At 40.4% G+C, this 17,306-nt stretch overlaps 1 protein-coding gene across 5 annotated transcripts in view; it reads left to right on the plus strand.

Moving 5' to 3' along the window:
• kcnma1a (potassium large conductance calcium-activated channel, subfamily M, alpha member 1a) overlaps nucleotides 1–17,306 on the plus strand; it is a 960,366-nt gene that overhangs the window by 760,093 nt on the left and 182,967 nt on the right. For all 5 annotated transcript variants that reach the window (XM_063070509.1, XM_063070506.1, XM_063070507.1 and 2 more), the window contains exons 16-17: nucleotides 94–162; nucleotides 12,128–12,214. In XM_063070509.1, coding sequence (XP_062926579.1) covers nucleotides 94–162; nucleotides 12,128–12,214 — 156 coding nt within the window. The remainder of the gene's footprint in view (nucleotides 1–93; nucleotides 163–12,127; nucleotides 12,215–17,306) is intronic.

Raw genomic sequence — 17,306 nt, forward strand, 5'->3', positions numbered from 1 at the left:
TGGACTGCATGGCCTCTTCCCACACTGTAAGCATTTCTGACGTGCAAATGTCTAGCTTCCTGAGCTAACTGGCCGTTTCTCTTCCTCACTCAGGTTGTGCTTTGTGAAGCTGAAGCTCTTACTGTTGGCCATAGAATACAAATCAGACACGAGGGAAAGCAGGTAGGTACCACAACCTTCTCTGTGAATTGTGAGTATTAACTGTATCACCATCTTCCTCATGGGCAGGACATTAAGCGATTACTAAAGGTTAATGATGGCATTCATTTGTTGCCAAAATTTCAGTATCATTTAATCCTCTCTCATGCTGGCAGCTTAAATAACTTTTAGAACCTTTGTATGGCTGTTGCCAGCTTCAGTTGCAGAGTCACTTAAAGTGTTAAGCAAAGGATATGAAGGGCTCCTGTGACTGAAATAAAATTTGTCTGGCTCTTGATGGCTCTTTGAAGAATTGGGTCTTCCCAAGCTACATTATTGTAAGCTAATAACATTATAGCATTGGTACCGCCAGGAATGTCCTTGTATATTGGGATTGTGAGAATGGCATCGCAATGGTCAACGGTTGATAACCAGCAAGTAACTACCAGACGATCAGAAACAAAACATACATTCAAATGTGAAATTTGTTATCTTCATCAGCCCTCATGATTTAATTGTTGCCCTTGCTATTCTTCTTTAGTGCAAAGTATTCATTTTAACTGATAAAAAATGGGAAGATATTTGATGAGTTTTTTTAACAATGAACTGTTCAACTCCCCTTTGAAAAGCTCGACTGGTGTATCTTTAATAACACAAAAAGACGTTTGTGAAGTCACGACACTTGTGCCACTCTCTCACCAGTGTCTGACCTTGTAAAACTCCGTGGGGAGAAATAAGGCGATAACTTACGAGAGGTCAGAGGCTGAAGATGAGCCTCCAATAGGAAATGGGAGGCTGTTGGTCTCGCTCTTTTATCATTATAGCCAAGGGAATCCCAACTTCCTGTCACATTGATCTTGTACCACTTATTGCCAATTGGACGATCATGTTCTTGCTTGCAGTTGCTGATAAAGCATTTTCACCCATCACAACTAAGGAAGATTAAATTGGCCGAGTTTTAACATTATTCAAAACCTGCCATCAATTTAATTCAGAAATTCCTCCTTATTTTAAGATGCTTACTTAGTTCTCTTTGTAGTTACTAATATTTGCTGTCCAGGAACTTGTAGTCAATGTATAGGTTCTTTTACATCGCAGTTTTGGGTTGCCTAAAAACATAAGGAATTTGTCTATGCAGCCTCTTAAGCTTGATCTGAAATCCTGGCCTCAGCACCACATTCCTGCCTGATAGCCGAAGACCTTTGACTCTTCTGGTGATCATAATGGATGATCCTTACTAACTGTAGACCTTCAGAGGTATTGCACAACCCCAACTCACAGTGTACCCAGTGACAGTTCACATTGTACCCTCACCAGCCTTGCCCAGTGCCCCTGCATTTACCCAGAGCCCAGTGGAGATTTACATTCAAATGAGGCAAGATGTTATATATCTCATTCTGTAAATGTATTCCGATATAGCTGCCATTAAATGTGAAAGAGGATAAATACTACTGATTTAAGCTCAGTTAATGTAATACAACCCACTTAACAAAGCAGCATCATGTTAAGCAAACTGCTTTTTAATCCAGTCATTTGCATTAAGCAAACATTATTGATCCAATACTGATTCTCATTTGGTTGTAATATGTAATGCTGGATTTCAAGAACTGCAGTCACATGCCCATCCATAGACCAGTTAATTGTTAGGTGCCGAAGTCAGATATTCCCTTCGAATTTGGTAGTCCACTTGGCAGCAGCTTTTTATGCAAAGCCAGGTGAAGTAACCAAGTTAAATATTGCCCATGCCAAGCTGAAAGCCAGTGGACTCATACCTAAAGTATATGTCCAACTGCAGTTTTCCAGTCCAACTGTCCTGCCATGCAGACTGAGACTAAAACATCACAAGACCGTAAGACATAGGAGCAGAATTAGGTCATTGGCCATTCAAGTCTGCTCCATTGTTCCATCATGGCTGATTTATTATCCCTCTCAACCCCAATTTTCCTGCCTTCTCCCCATAACCTTTGATGCCCTGATTATTATAGGCATCGGTTAGTCTCGTCAGACCATGGATTTGCGCCTTGGAAGGTTTCCAGGGCGCAGTCCTGGGCAAGCTTGTATGGAAGACCGGCCGTTGCCCATGCTGCAAGTCTCCCCTCTCTACGCCACTGATGTTGTCCAAGGGAAGGGCATTAGGGCCAATATAGTTTGGCACTGGTGTCATCACAGAGCAATGTGTGGTTAAGTGCCTTGCTCAAGGACACAACATGCTGCCTCAGCAGAGGCTCGAACTAGCGACCTTCAGATCACTAGACTGATGGCTAAACCACTTGGCCACGTGCCAACACATGATGCCCAGATTAATCAAGAATCTATCAACTTCCACCTTAAATATACCCAATGACTTGGCCTCCACAGCATTCTATGGCAATAAATTCTACAAGTTCACTACCCTGTGGCAAAATATTTTTTTCCTCATCTCTGTTCTAAATGGATGTTCCTCAATTCTGAGGCTGTGCCCTGTGGTCCTAGACTCCCTCACTATAGGAAACATACTCTCCACATCCATTCTACTTAGGCATTTCAATATTTGATAGGTTTCATGTGATCACCCCTCATTCTTCTAAACTTCAGCAAGTAAAGGCTCAGAGCCATCAAGCGCTCCTCAAATGCTAACCCCTTCATTCCTGGGATTATTCTCATGAACCTCCTCTGGACTCTTTCCAATTCTAGTCTTCTCAAAATGAATGCAAACATTGCATTTGCCTACAATACCACCAATTCAACCTGTAATTTAACCTTTAAGGAATACTACATGAGGATTCCCAAGTTCCTTTGCACCTCTGATTTTTGAATTTTATCCCTATTTTTAAAATAGTCGTTGTCTTTATTCCTTCTGCCAAAGTGCATGACCATGCACTTCCCTGCCATTTCTTTTCCCATTCTCCCAACCTGTCTTAAGTCCTTCTGCAGACAACCTACTTCCTCATGTAGCACACCAATAGTCACCAGCAGCTAACCAGAAAAAGCTCCCTTTATTCAACTCTTTGCATCCTGTCAGTCAGCAAATCTTCTATCCATGCAAGTACCTTTCCTGTAATATCGTGGACTCTTGTTAAGCAGCCTCATGTGTGGTATCTTGTCAAAGGCCTTCTGAAAATCCAACTAAACAATATCCACTGTCAGGACAGAAGGGTCTCGGCCCGAAACGTCGACTGTACCTCTTCCTAGAGATGCTGCCTGGCCTGCTGCATTCACCAGCAACTTTGATGTGTGTTGCTATAATTTCCTTTCTTCTTTCTCCCACCCTTCTTGAAGTGTGGAGTGGCATTTGTAATTTTCCAGTCCCCAGGAACCATTCGAGAATCCAGTGATTCTCAAAAGATCATTACTAATGCCTCCGCAATCTCTTCAGCTAACTCTTTCAGGACCCTGTCGTGTAAGCCAACATGGAGAAGGAGTGGTAGAAGCCATACTTCCATTATTCAGACTCAGTCCATGTTAAGATTCAATTCCCTGCCTTGTGTTTCCGTGTAACTCTTAAGATGCTAGACCCATAGCAAAGGCAGATTATTAGCTTACAAGAGACTTGCTTACCAAGTATACCTAATTTTCAACGCTGAAGGGTTCAAATAATCATTTTTTTAAATCAAAATGTAGCTTCTTGGCCACAGAACATTCTAGAACAGTGTAGCTTAGCATTTGCACCAAGAACTGTGTTAATGTTATTTAAATTTAACATTAACCTTCTCCTCATTATTACATACATCAGGCACTAGGAAGACATAATGAACAGCTCACAAGAGATACTGTATCAGCCAACATTAATTAGAAGGTCTAATCAACTTCCCGCTGTCATTATGAGTCCAATGCTGAACACCTACCTAATACAAAATATATTTCCTGTCCATACATTTCCATAAAAGAAAAACATGGCTGATTTCCAGGTTAAAGAAAATTTTGTAAAGCATAGTTTCTGTGTAATGTTGAGAAAAGGTTCACCACAGATCTTTTAACTGAGGAGGTAAGGGTCATTCAGCCTACTGCTGCTCCTATTTAGATCATAGAACAGTACAGCACAGTATAAGCCCTTTGGCCTGTGATATTGTGCCAGCTTATTAAACTACTCCAAGGTCAATCCAATACATCACCCCCCCCCCACATAGCCCTCCATTTTTCTTTCATCCTTGTGTCTATCTAAGAGTCTCTTAAATATCCCTAATGTATCTGCCTTACAACCACCCCAGGAGTGCATTCCACACAATCACCACCCTCTGAAAAGTAAGAAAAATCTCTGATATTCCCTCCTTATACTTTACTTCAATCACCTTAATTGTATACCCTCTTGTATTATCCATTGCTGCCCTGGGCAAAAAGTTTCTGGCTGTCCACTTTATCTATGTCTCTTATCATCTTGTTCATCTCAATCAAGACACCTTTCCTTTGCTCCAAAGAGAAAAGCCATAGCTTGTTCAACATTTTCTCATAAGTCATGTCCTCTAATTCAGGCAGCATCCTGGTAAATCTCCTCTGTACCCTCTGTAAAGCTTCCACATACTACTGAAGATGAGGGAACCTGAATCTGAACACGATACACCTACGTTTTTAAAATATTGATCACAATATTACTTATGACTATAATGGAAAGCAGGGCATCATCTCTGGTTAGGAGTAGCATTAGGTTAATGTTCAAGTTTGTTCCATCATGAGAGTGTTAGTAAAAGTCAAAATATTAATACCATATTCAGTTTGCTAAGCAAGGTGCAATTTCTGGCACTTCCTTCTTTGTATTCATTAGTAACTTTTCCCAAAGATTTTAGGGGCATTTTAACAACAGCAGTGAAGAGTATCACATTTAAGAGACAGCATGGACTGATCCATGTGTCAAAACCATGACTACAGACAATGGTGTTGGACAAGCCCAGTGAGACCTTGAACCTGAGATTTATTAACACCCCCAATGCTCAGGAATGCTACTTTGCCAAAATGCATTATATGGCAAAGGTCAGAAAAACTGTTAAGTGGATGCTTGTCTTAACATCAACTGGAACATAATTCTTTATTTTCCTAATTCTTTCAAACCACTGAGAAAATTGAGCAACATTCAGATTATATGTTCCCGTTGCCAGCATTGTCTTTTTTTCCGCTGTTTTCTTATGTTCATGTTTTCAAAGAGGCAAAACTATTTCCTTTGTTTTATGTTTGCCAAATTGGGTCATTTCCTTTGTTTGATGTTGTGAGCTGTTTGTTTCTAAATGGCGTCTGACTCAATTGTTTTCTTGTTGTTTGCAGAGGTGCCAAGCGGTAAAGCCCTCTTCATTTACTTTCCAACCTGCCTCAGCTTTTCTTCAACTTTCAACTGGTCTTATTTCTCTGGGAGCTCAATTTTTTTGCTAATTATTCTCTTAGCAGCAGAATAATACTTAAATACATAAAAAGCAATATATTTTTAGTCAGTTTTAGCCCCTTCCCAAAATTATTACCGATGGACCCCAAACAACTAAAGTTACCTTGTCCGCCTTGAACAGCCAATCCCATTGGCTCTCCATATTCAGGTCTCCTCTACTATAGTCTGGACAAGTTAGAAGGTTATTGGCAGCGCTGTGTGGAGATTGCACAGCACTGGCAGCTGGAAAAGCCTATATCCCAATTCTTCCCGTCCCAACCTTAAGGAGCTAGTTATTGTTAAGGCCCAAGGGACTCCAGATGCTGGAATCTAGAGCAACAAATAGTCTGCTGGAGGAACTCAGCAATATCCAAGGGAGGAAAGGATTCATCATCAATTCCTTCCCCTTCAAAAGATGTTGCTTGATCCACTGTTCCACCAGCAGACCATTGTCTAATTGAGTTATTGCTGTTTCTCAATACAATTTGATTTTTAGTTAAATACAGGATTATTTAAATATAAAACTAACTAAAATGCATACAAATAATTAAAACATAAAAGAAAGTTGAGATTATTAAAGAAAAATAATTCATCCTTCTCTTTACTTATAATCTCTAATGACATAAAAGGTATTGTTGGTTCTGTGCTTGATCTGAGAGGTAGTGCCCTTGTATAAATGCTGGGAAATATCAACAAGACTGAGCTAACAGATAACACAATTGGCATCGGAAGTCCATAAGCAAGTCCAGAATGTCTGCATTTGACAGTGCCCAGGCACCTAGGATTGAACCACCTTTCACTGCATCTTTACACATGAGCCAATAATAAACCAGTACTAATACTTAAAGATCATATGCTGGTTTTTCAAGTATTCTCTAGCAAGATCTGGCCCAAGAGATAGATAGTGTTTTTTTTTTCTTGCTTTTAAATTTACGCTTGTGTGGCAAAATTTAATGAATTTGTATTTTCTAAATGGTGCATTATTGTATTATAGATTGTCAAAGACAATTTCATTTTAAGACATTTGCTACTATGGAATTTTATTTCTCCTTCACCCAGCTCCATCCCCAGACATCAGTCATCCTACATATCCTAAAAATGTCTCTCCCTTTGCCTGCCAAAAGATTCCACATTCACAATGTTTCATGTTGTCTGTGGATTCACTGATGACCAGCCATAAATCAAAGTGTCAATTAATAAGTTTCACAAACACGAGAAATGGGTCTCAGCCCGAAACATCAACCATGTACTCTTTTCCATTGATATTGCCAAGCCTGCTGAGCCCCTCCGGCATTTTGTCTGTGTTGTAATTAATAAGTTCGATGATTTAGAATTTTTTTGCGGCAATGATAACTTTAAGCACACTTTAAGGATAACTGAGTATAGCCTGGACTTGGTCGATTAATGCCCCAAGCAGTAGAGATGCCCCTTTATTGACCATGTCATTGCAAGTTTTGCAAATGTACCAGAAGACCCCAAGCATTCAAGGCAACTGCTTGTCCTCTGATGCAATTGGTTCTTGACACTGAGTAAAATATTAATGCATAATGTAACCAGGTACCTTGACAGTGTCCTTTTATTCCAGGATCACCCATTAAAAATTATTTAAAAAATCACTTTCTGTTTTAATATTTTATTGAGTTTAATTTAATTGATGATCTGCCCAGTCACTTGCTTATTTTCTGTATTTCTCAAACTGATCCTTCTCCTCTCCTTCATGTCTGTCCTCACTGCTTTGTCTGTCTCTATTCTTGTGTGCTGTGGTCTATGTTAACAACAAAAGTAGAAGGGCTTCCCGTCACTCCACTCTTCAGTCATCCAACTGCAGTCACACCTAGAATGCAGTGGATGCACCTCTACTTTTGGAATTGTTTGTTATTCTGCGTGTGTGTGTGTGTGTGTGTGTGTGTGTGTGCTTAGAGCCAGTAAATGGAGTCTACTCCACTCTGGCGGAAACTTGCTTCCAGGATTTCTCCATACTTTTCTGGTTAAAATTTAATCTGTTAATCATTCAATTGTCTGAAGAATTTTCTATATATGGAAATAGGCACCGTACTGCATTTTATTAATGTATAATCTAATTACAACGTCAAAGGAATTTGGGATTGAGTCTGCAGAGTCTGACACTGACCCTTGAAGAAAAGCTTACACAAGAGCAACAGTAGGTACACCAGTGAATAGGATAGAGACACACACTCAGCCACATTCAAATATTCTTTTCTATCTGGTAGCGGAACCTGAGCCTGGTTAAGGACTGTGATCTTGAATAAATTTTAAACTACGCAAAGCTGATACTAATGTGCAATGATGTGACAAGTTGTTATATAAATGGAAGCGTTTTTTTTATTAGCTGCCACAGAATTATTTCATTTCAAATAAATCCACTTCGAGGATTTCCCAAAGTGGATGAATATTGACAGCTTTTTGACACTTTAGTACATGCACTACATTACATCCAATAGTAATGTGTAACAGAAAATTCTGTCATGTGCAGCATCTGAAGAATGATATTACTACTACTTCATATAATAACATTGTTTAACCCTAATTAACTTTGATTTCTACCTTAAGATACTGCAGATTCTGGAAACTTGAAATTAAAATAAAAAATGCGCAAAGTATTCAGCAGGTCAGGAAGCATTTGTGGAAAGAGAAACAGAAGTAGTGTTTCAGGCACAGGATGCTTATCCAGTTCTTGAACCTAAAGTATTGATTTTGTTCCTCATTCCACAGAGGATGGAGGGTTTGCTGAGTGTATCCAGTATTTTCTGATTTTATTTAATACCTTCCATAATCCCTGACAAGATTTTTACTTTTCTCTCTTTCATAATGGACAATGAATCCATGAACACTACCTCATTATGTTTTCTCTGTTTGCACTAATATAATGTTTATGTATATTTCTTATTGTCATTTTTTAATATATTTTGTGCTTTGCCCTGTACTCCTGCCGCAAAACAGCTAATTTCATGACATAAGTCACCATAGAGAAGGGAAATTCTAAGTGCAATATTGTCACATTATTCCCAGTAACATTGAGTGCCTACACACATTTGATTAACCAGCGATGTCAACAGTAAATGCTCTACTTGTTAATAAAGCCATCAGGAAATACGGTAATTAATCAGATACCTGCAGATTGACATAACTGAGCCTCAGGTGTAGAATCACTTAGCGAATTGGGTAATTAGAGCTCACAATCAGCGTGACAAGTTGGGCTGTTCCTCACCTGTTGGAAAACGGCCTAAATGAGTCTCAGATTTCAGCACAGCTTATTATGTGGGACACCTTGTTGACCTTCCGATAATTTGAAAACGTGTCACACAAATGAAAGTTTGTTTTCCAATTGGTTGCTGTCATATTATTCCATTTGAATAAATCCTTGGTGTTTTTCAAGGCATGGATTTTACAGATTCCATGTGACAATGCAACAGATTATTTTGAACAAAGCAGGTAATTCAGCATCTGAAGATTGTGGGTAAGCATCTTTGTGATGTGGGTTGGGGTGAGCGTTAGTTCTGGTAAACTAACGAAACAAAACCGGGTTGAAGTCAAAGAGTGTAAGTTAGACACACAAAATGCTAGAGAAACTCAGCAGGTCAGGCAGCATTTATGGAAAGGAATAATGAGTTGATGTTTTGCACTGAGGCCCTTCACCAGGACTGGAAAGAAAGGGGAAGAAGCTAGAATAAAGAAGGTGAGGGAAGGGGAAGTGTACAAGCTGGCAGGTGTTAGGTCAAACCAGGTGGGAGGGAAGATGGGTAGGAGAGGGGGGATAAAATGAGAAGCTGGGAGAAGAGGTAAAGGGCTGAAGAAGAAGCAATCTGATAGGAGAGGACAGTGAACCATGAGAGAAAGGGAAGGAGGAGGGGTATCAGAGGGAGGCGATAAGGCAGGTGAGGATAAGAGAAAAGGGGAGCCAGAATGGGGAATGGAAGAAGTGAGAGAGGGGGAGGGGGGAAAAATTGCCAGAAGTAGAGAGAAAAAATTGTCAGGATAAAATGTTAGATCATTTGCAAACTGCTTAAAGGAATAGCAAGTGTTTTGCATTGGATGAAATACAAAGCAATGTCAATGACAAACAGAAAGAATATAGGAAAGCTTCAGAGTTGTAACAAAATGATCAAGGAAATGGTAAGGGAAAGGAAAATCTTATTTAAGATGTGAAAGTATTCAGAGCATAGATCAGTTTTCATCTTACGAGCATTTTTTTGTAGTTCTACACTTGGACAGAATGATTTTGATTCAACAGTAGCTTTGCCACTCAAATTAGTAATTTAGTGATGTCCATTAGAAAAAGAGTTTATTTTTGTCCTGCCTTAGTAATGTCAATTAGGAAAAGGGCTTTTTTTTTTACAATGTTTTAATGATACCTTTTAATAAAATGGTTACGTTCTGCTTTGCATCTATGGAGGGAAGTTGATAGCCAATGTTTCAGATCAAAAGATCTTGACCTGAAATATCAACTGCCCATTTCCCTCCATAGATGTTGCCTTTCCCTCTTAGTTCCTCCAACAGTTTGTGTTGTTCTTCCTATTTTTGTTGAGGTCAGTTGAGAAGGAAAGGCCACAGTTCAAGATCCAAATGATGTGCAGAATAAAATCCATGATAACTGAAGAATGGAAATGAAGTGACTGACAGTAATGAGATAAAGTTGTTTGGAGAAGGATAAAATTTGTTAATCACATCAAGCATCCTTGCCACATTCCATTACCCAGGTTGAGAAGGTGCCCTCATTGATACAAAATCAGGTCAACAACTGCTTGGAGTTCAGTCCTGGAAGCAATTGTAGTCTTGCTGTGATTAAATTGTGACTGTGTCTATCCTCCCTGTATTGCAACTTTTCTTTTCTATTTGTTTGTACTTCGAGTCAAGCAGAAAGCAAAATCTTTGAATATGAAAGCTAAACTGGTTTAAAACAAAACTCAAGTAAGTTGAGAGTGCCCAGGCGAAAGAGCTGGATGTTTATAGCCAACAATGGGGGAGCAACATCAGGTTTCTGACAACAGTCTATTTAAACATGGAGTTTGCGATTCTTGTTTCTAAAACGTGCCAGCCACCTCCTTCCTCTGGGCCAGCTGCCTAATTTAGCATACAGCTGTGCAGTGCAGTAGTTGTACTCTTGACGTGCATTATTGCTAAAGTATTATGAATGTTGCTTTAAACCATTGATAAGTTGTGGTTAATTGATGATAATACAAGTAACACAAATTGTTTGCCAATCACTGGGGAGCTGTTCAAACTACTGAGGCACTGCTGCTGCAGCCTTGTTAAACTATCTGTGAACAGTCGCTTCATTTTAAGCTTGATTTTCCACCTGTAAGTGGGTAATAAATCTTACGCATATTTCCTCCACCAAAGTATTGCTAAAAGATTTCACATAAGTAAGATTGGTTAGCATTTGAACTGTAATTCTTTGGCTTGTCAAGCCCCACCCAGCTTCTGTATTACTGCAGCAGAGGTTGTTAACTTGGGCTCAAATTTGTTCCTGTTGGATATGGAACAGAATCTGCCCATTCAGTCTTGCAAGTTTATGCTGAGTCATAGGAAGCCTGTCCGTCCTGAATAAGGCCATTCAGCCCTTCAAATCTCAGCTGAGTCCTAGAAGAGTAAACCCATCTACTCTGTTGTCATTTTTCCCCATAGATGTGCAAATTATTCTTCCTCATACTTACCCATTTCCTATTTGAAGGCCCAAATAGGACCCTGTTTCTGCCCCCTCACCCCCTTCGAAATCTGAAATTTAAATCTGTGAATAATGCCCAGGTAGATTTCAGGAATATTCCTTCCATATATCGCCTTCCTCACACTTTAAGTGGGGAATGCCTGAGGGGTGCCATGGTAGAGTAGTGGTTAGCTTGGTGCAATTACAGCCCTGGGTGTCAGAGTTTGGAGTTCTGTTCTGGCACTGTCTATACGAGGTTTGTATGTCCTTCCCATGACTGCAAGGGTTTCCTCACAGAATCCAAAGATGTACCAGATAGTGTATTAATTGGCCATTGTAAATTGTCCTGTGATTAGGCTCGAGTTAATCAGAGGTTGCTAGGACGTGCGGCTCGAAAGGCCAGAAGGGTCTGTTCTGTGCGCTATCTCAATGAATAAATAAAAGCAAGTTAGCTCATAGTCTTTGAATTTTAGCACACTTCCTTTGGAGATCCTGGACCAAACAGGGCAAGGAATAGCAAATAAAAAAAGGTAGATCTGTAAATAACACAGCTGATCTTCAGGAGCAAAACAACTGTAATTCTTTTAAGGAAAATTGACATGAGAAGTTATCTTAAAAGTACACTTCCTCTGTTGATTTGGATGCTGGGTTAAACTCTGTGATCCAGACAAAACTATATGGCCTATATTTTGTTATGATGAGGTTTTCAATTGAGGAAAAATGAGAATTAATTTAAGGCTGTATATTTTTAAGCAGATGGTGCCTTGGTAACAATGCATCTTAATATTATAAGACGAACAAGAAAGCTCCTTTCATTTATTAATTGAATCATTTGGTCATCTGTTAGAGTGTATAGAGCTATTGAAATTTAAGTTCATATGGGAATGATTTCCATTACAATGGGAATGTATTCCCCTTTGATATGTGTGCCAAAGAGAGAATGGTTCACTTCTCCAGTAACTAACAAAAATATGGTGTTTTGTGTTTTCACTGAGTAGCATACTAATCAATCCTGGAAACCACATCAGGATCCATGAAGGCACATTGGGTTTCTTCATTGCAAGTGACGCTAAAGAAGTGAAAAGGTACCTTGTTTCTTTAATCCACAGGCATTGAAAATAACTGTAATCTGTTTCATCAAATATTGGCTGTACTACTGAGGCTTTATAAGCCATTGGTCAAACTGCATTTGAAATATAGTGAGCAATTTTAGGCCCTTTATTTAAGAAAAGATGTGTTGGCCCTGGTAAGGCTCCAGGAGAAGTTCACAAGAGTGAATGACGCAAGATTATGAGGAGTATGTTATGACTCTGGACCTGTACTCAATGGAGTTTAGGAAGTTAATGGGAATCTCATTGAACCCTGACAAGTTCTGAAAAGCCTGAGGAGAGGATGTTTTCATTAGCAGGAGAATCTAGGATCTGAGGTCACAACCAGAGAGAAGGCAATGAATAAAGAGATAAAGGGATAAAACAGAACAATGGGATGTCCCTTTATTGAGTATATTCCAAGTAAATATTTACAGGTTCTTGATTGGTAAAAAAATTAAGGATTACAGGGTGAATGGGGTTTAAAAAAATCAGCCTAATTGAATGGAACACAGACTTGATGGGATGAATGGCCTGGTTCTGCTCTTGTATCTCATGGTGTATATTGCACCAGGCCAAGTGATGACCAGACTGAATGGAGGTGGGAGATTTCTACACCTGGCTGGGGTAGGGTAGTTCATGTGGCTGCTCTCCCAATCTGTGCAGTTCTGTACAGCTCCAAATCCTCCAGCTGCATGAAATGTTGGTTAGAGCACATTTGGAGTATTGTGTGCATTTCCGGTTGTCCCATTACAGGAAGGATGTGGAGAGGGTACAGAAGAGATTCACCAGATTGCTTCCCAGATTAGAGAGCATTAACTCTAAGGAGGAGTTGGACGAACTTGAGTAGTTTTCCCTGGTGCACTGGGGTCTGAAGGGAGACCAAATAGAAGTTTATAAAATTATGTGCATCATAGCTGACTTAGACAGAATATTCTTCTCAGAGTAGAAATGTAATGTACTAAAATACCATAGCTTTAAGGTGAGAAGGGGAAAGTTTAAAGGAGATGTGTGGTGTGAGTTTTTATATAGAGAGTATAGGTTCTTGGAACACACTAGTGGTGGAGACAAGCATAATAGTGGTGTTTAAGAGGAACTTAGATAGGGACATGTACAGGCAGGGAACGAGGGAGATAAAGCAGATAAGGCTAGTTTAATTTGATATTGTGGTCACCACAGACATAATGGGACAAAGGGATTGTTCTTTTGCTGTACCATTCTATGTTCCATGCTCTTGCTGAGGTCAATTATCACAGGGCTTGTTATTGAATGTCTTTTGGTCCATCCAATGCCGTAAGGTTTGGAGGTAGAGACGTGAGACTAGATGTAGTTGGACCTTTTGGAGTTGTCTTCCCATTCCACTAACCACACAATGCCCTTGACTGTCTCTGTGGGCCATGTGCCCCAGAGTATCAATATTCCAGGCTGCTGCAGAAATGTGGGAATTAGTGCCTGCCAGAACTATAACACCATAAGGAGAGAGGACAGAGATCATCATAAACCAAATGGTTTTCCTTTTGAAACAACAGATATCAACATTAGTGATTAAGTGTAGCAATGCAGGTTGGTAGAGCCGCTGCCTCACAGCTCCAATCCTGACATGTAGTACTGTCTGTGTGGAGTTTGCATGCTCTCTCTGTGTGAGTTTCCCTTGGGTGCATTTATTTACTTCCAGACCCAAAGGCATATGGGTCGACCATTTTCTTAGGCTCTAGTTTCCTCTAGTATGGTATCTTGTGGGGAAAATAAAATTAGTTTATTGTTGATAGAACATCATGGTTCATGTGGACTTTGGGCTGAAGGACCTATTAATGTGCTCTGTGATTCTTTTGCTCCAAGTGAGGAGCAGATGAAGGGATTTTAACTTTAAATTTGTTGACAATACAAAATTGGATGCAAGGACAAGTTATGAGAATTGAACAAGTCTGCAAAGGGGTATAGATGGTTAATTGTTAGGGGTAAATATTTAGTAGATGGTGTGTAATGTGAGGAAATGTGAGAGTATACATTTTGCTATAGAACAGGGGTTTCCAACCATTTTTTTATGCCATGAACCCTACCATTAACCGAGGGGTCCGTGGACACCAGGTTGGGAATCCTTGCAATGAGAAACTGAGTATTGATGAAATGGATAGATATTACAGAATGCAACAGCTCAGAGTGATTTCAGAGTGATTTGAGTGTCTTTGTACAAAGGTGCAAATGTAGACACACAATAATTAGAAAAGTAATAATTAAAAAAACAAATTGGAATGTTTCCTCCAAAGAAAGCCCCCACTACAGTGTTCAGTTCTGGTCATCTCACTACAGGAAGGATGTGGATACTATAGAGAGAGTGCAGAGGAGATTTACAAGGATGTTGCCTGGATTGGACGGCGTACCTTATGAGAATAGGTAGAGTGTACTTGGCCTTTTCTCCTTGGAGCAATGGAGGATGAGAGGTGACCTAATAGAGCTGTATAAGCTGATGAGGGGCATTGATCGTGTGGATAGCCAGAGGCTGTTTCCCAGGGCTAAAGTGTCTAACACGAGGGGGCATAGTTTTAAGGTTCTTGGAAATAGGTACCAAGAGGATGTCAAGGGTAAGTTTTTCACACAGAGGTTGGTGGGGGCGTGGAATGCACTGCCGGCGGCGGTGGTGGAAGTGGATACAATAGGGTCTTTTAAGAGCCTCTTAGATAGGTACATAGAGCTTAGAAAAATAGAGGGTTATGTGCTAGGGAAATTCTAGGCAGTTTCTGGAGTCGGTTACATAATAGGCACAACATTGTGGGCTGAAGGGCCTGTAATTTGCTGTAAATTTCTATGTTCTATGTTCTATGTACAGTTGTATGAGGCATTAGTGAAACCATACCTGAACTACTGTGCACAGTTCTGGTCTCTTAATTTAAAGGGAGAAGGATCAGATTTTATTAGAGTGGTTTCTGGAATGGAGAGGTAGAGTACATTAGTCATATAACACAATGAGGCAGTTTTGTTGGAAAATTTTGAACAGAATTTTCTGTTGAGGTAGAAGCTGAGAGGATGTACAGTCATAGAGTTATAGAAAAGTACAGCATAAATGCAGGCCTTTCGGCCCATTCTAATCATTCTGAACCTTTAAGCTGCCTACACCCTTTGACCAGCCCTCCGTACCGCTACAATCCATGTACCTATCCAAACTTCTCTTAAGTGTTGAAATTGAGCTCGTATTCACCACTTGTGCTTGCAGTTCAGTCCACACTCTCATGACCTTCTGAGCAAAAATGTTTTCCTTCATGTTCCCCTTAAGTTTTTTACCTTTCACCCTTAATCCATGACCTCTAGTTGTAGTCTCATCCAGTTGGGGACATAGATCTTGGGGATAAATCTCAGAGTAAGGAATTTGCCATTTAGGGAGATGAGAAAATGCTTCTCTCAGAGAGATGTAAATTTTTTGAATTCTCTACTGCAGAAGGTTGTGCAATGATTGAATTAAATCATTGCCAAGACTTTTTGACTCAAGAATCAAAGGTTGTGGGAACAGGCCAGGGCCAAATTCAGATTGCCCATGATTTTATTGAGATGCGGGGCTGCCTCAGGAGGCTATACAGCTTTTTCTCACTTTATTTAAGCAGCTTGGAATCAGTTCCTGCTCTGAGTTTTACTCATTGGCATCCTTTCTACTGCAGCCAATGATGTAGCTGGCTCACCATGTCTCATGTGACTCAGTAATCTGAGAATCTGAGAATCTGAGATTTGGATCATCTGTGGCAGTGATTGGTGTGTGTGTGTGTGTGTGTGTGTGTGTGTGTGTGTGTGTGTGTGTATACGCGCGCATGTTTCTATGAGATGCATTCAGTCCAGAAGCATCTTTCAGGCTCACATCGCTTCGAGTTGTAGAGCTTGTCCCTAACATGGACTTTGATGACCTGTGAATGTCACATGTTTTCCTTCTATTCCTTCTTCCTCTTAAGCCCATCACTCCTACCGGGACAATAGCTACCAATAGTAGCTCGCTAGAGTCCTCTGTCCTGGGCTGAGAGAAGTTTGATCAGCCCTGTGGCTTCCGCTTTCAATACATGCCTTAATAGGTCATCTAGGCGAAGATACTTCCTCTCCCGGGGAGAGGTCTTTGGAGCTTCAGTTGACATTTCTGTAGCTCTGGGTTTTTACGTGATGTGATTGCTAGCCGGCCTCATGCCCAGCCCTCCTCCTTTGCAGCTGGGCTTGGGACCATCCATGGTGGAGTTTTTTCCTCCTATTAGTATCAGTTAAAATCTCCTCCAGATTGATAAAATAGGATTTATAAGTGCAGATTTACAAGAATGTTGCAAGGTCTGGAAAGCCTGAGGCAGGCCAGGCTAGGTTCTCAGTTCTTTTAGTGTAGGAGGATGAGGGACGACCTAAAGAAGTTTATAAAATCACGCCACCACCCACCTTATCTATGATTTTATATATCTCTGTTAGGTCATCCCTCATCCTTCTACATGCAAGTAGGGGAGTCCAGGTCTAGGGCGTATAGATTGAGGATGAGAAGGGAATAATTTGAAAGGGACTTTAGAGGCAAATTTTTCATGCAAGAAGTGCTGAGTATCTGGATTGAACTGCCGGAGGGAAGTGGTTGAGGCAGGTGTAGTATCATTTAGGGAGCATTTGGAAATGTACGTGGAGGGGAGGGTGTAGAGATATATTGGCCAAACTCAGGAAATTGATGCTAACTGGGTGGATACATTGGTTGGCATGGACTGGTTGGGCTGAAAGGCCTGCATCTGTGTTGCATTGCTCTACGGCTTTCTGTGCGTCTATGATCTCAATTGCGAAGATCAGGAGTATTCTTGTTTCCTACTTGGATCCCAGCACACCATGCCCTAAGGTCTGTGTGACCATCTTATAGTCAGCTCAAATGGCCTAAGTAAGGAGTCATCCAAGTTCGACTGGGGCTGTTGGATCTAGTTAATCTGCCCTCTGATGTGCTTCTGCAATGGTGACTCTCTCTCTCGCACTTGATGTTGATGCTGGCATTTAAGCAGTGCCGTTGGAAACTGTTTAACCTTAGTTCTTGGAGAGAAAAAATTGCCCATGTCTCTCTAGAGGTTAGTAGCTCACGCTTTGTACATTAGTATTTTGG

Source organism: Mobula hypostoma, chromosome 18 (genome assembly GCF_963921235.1).
Source record: "Mobula hypostoma chromosome 18, sMobHyp1.1, whole genome shotgun sequence".
Taxonomy (NCBI): Eukaryota; Metazoa; Chordata; class Chondrichthyes; order Myliobatiformes; family Myliobatidae; genus Mobula; species Mobula hypostoma.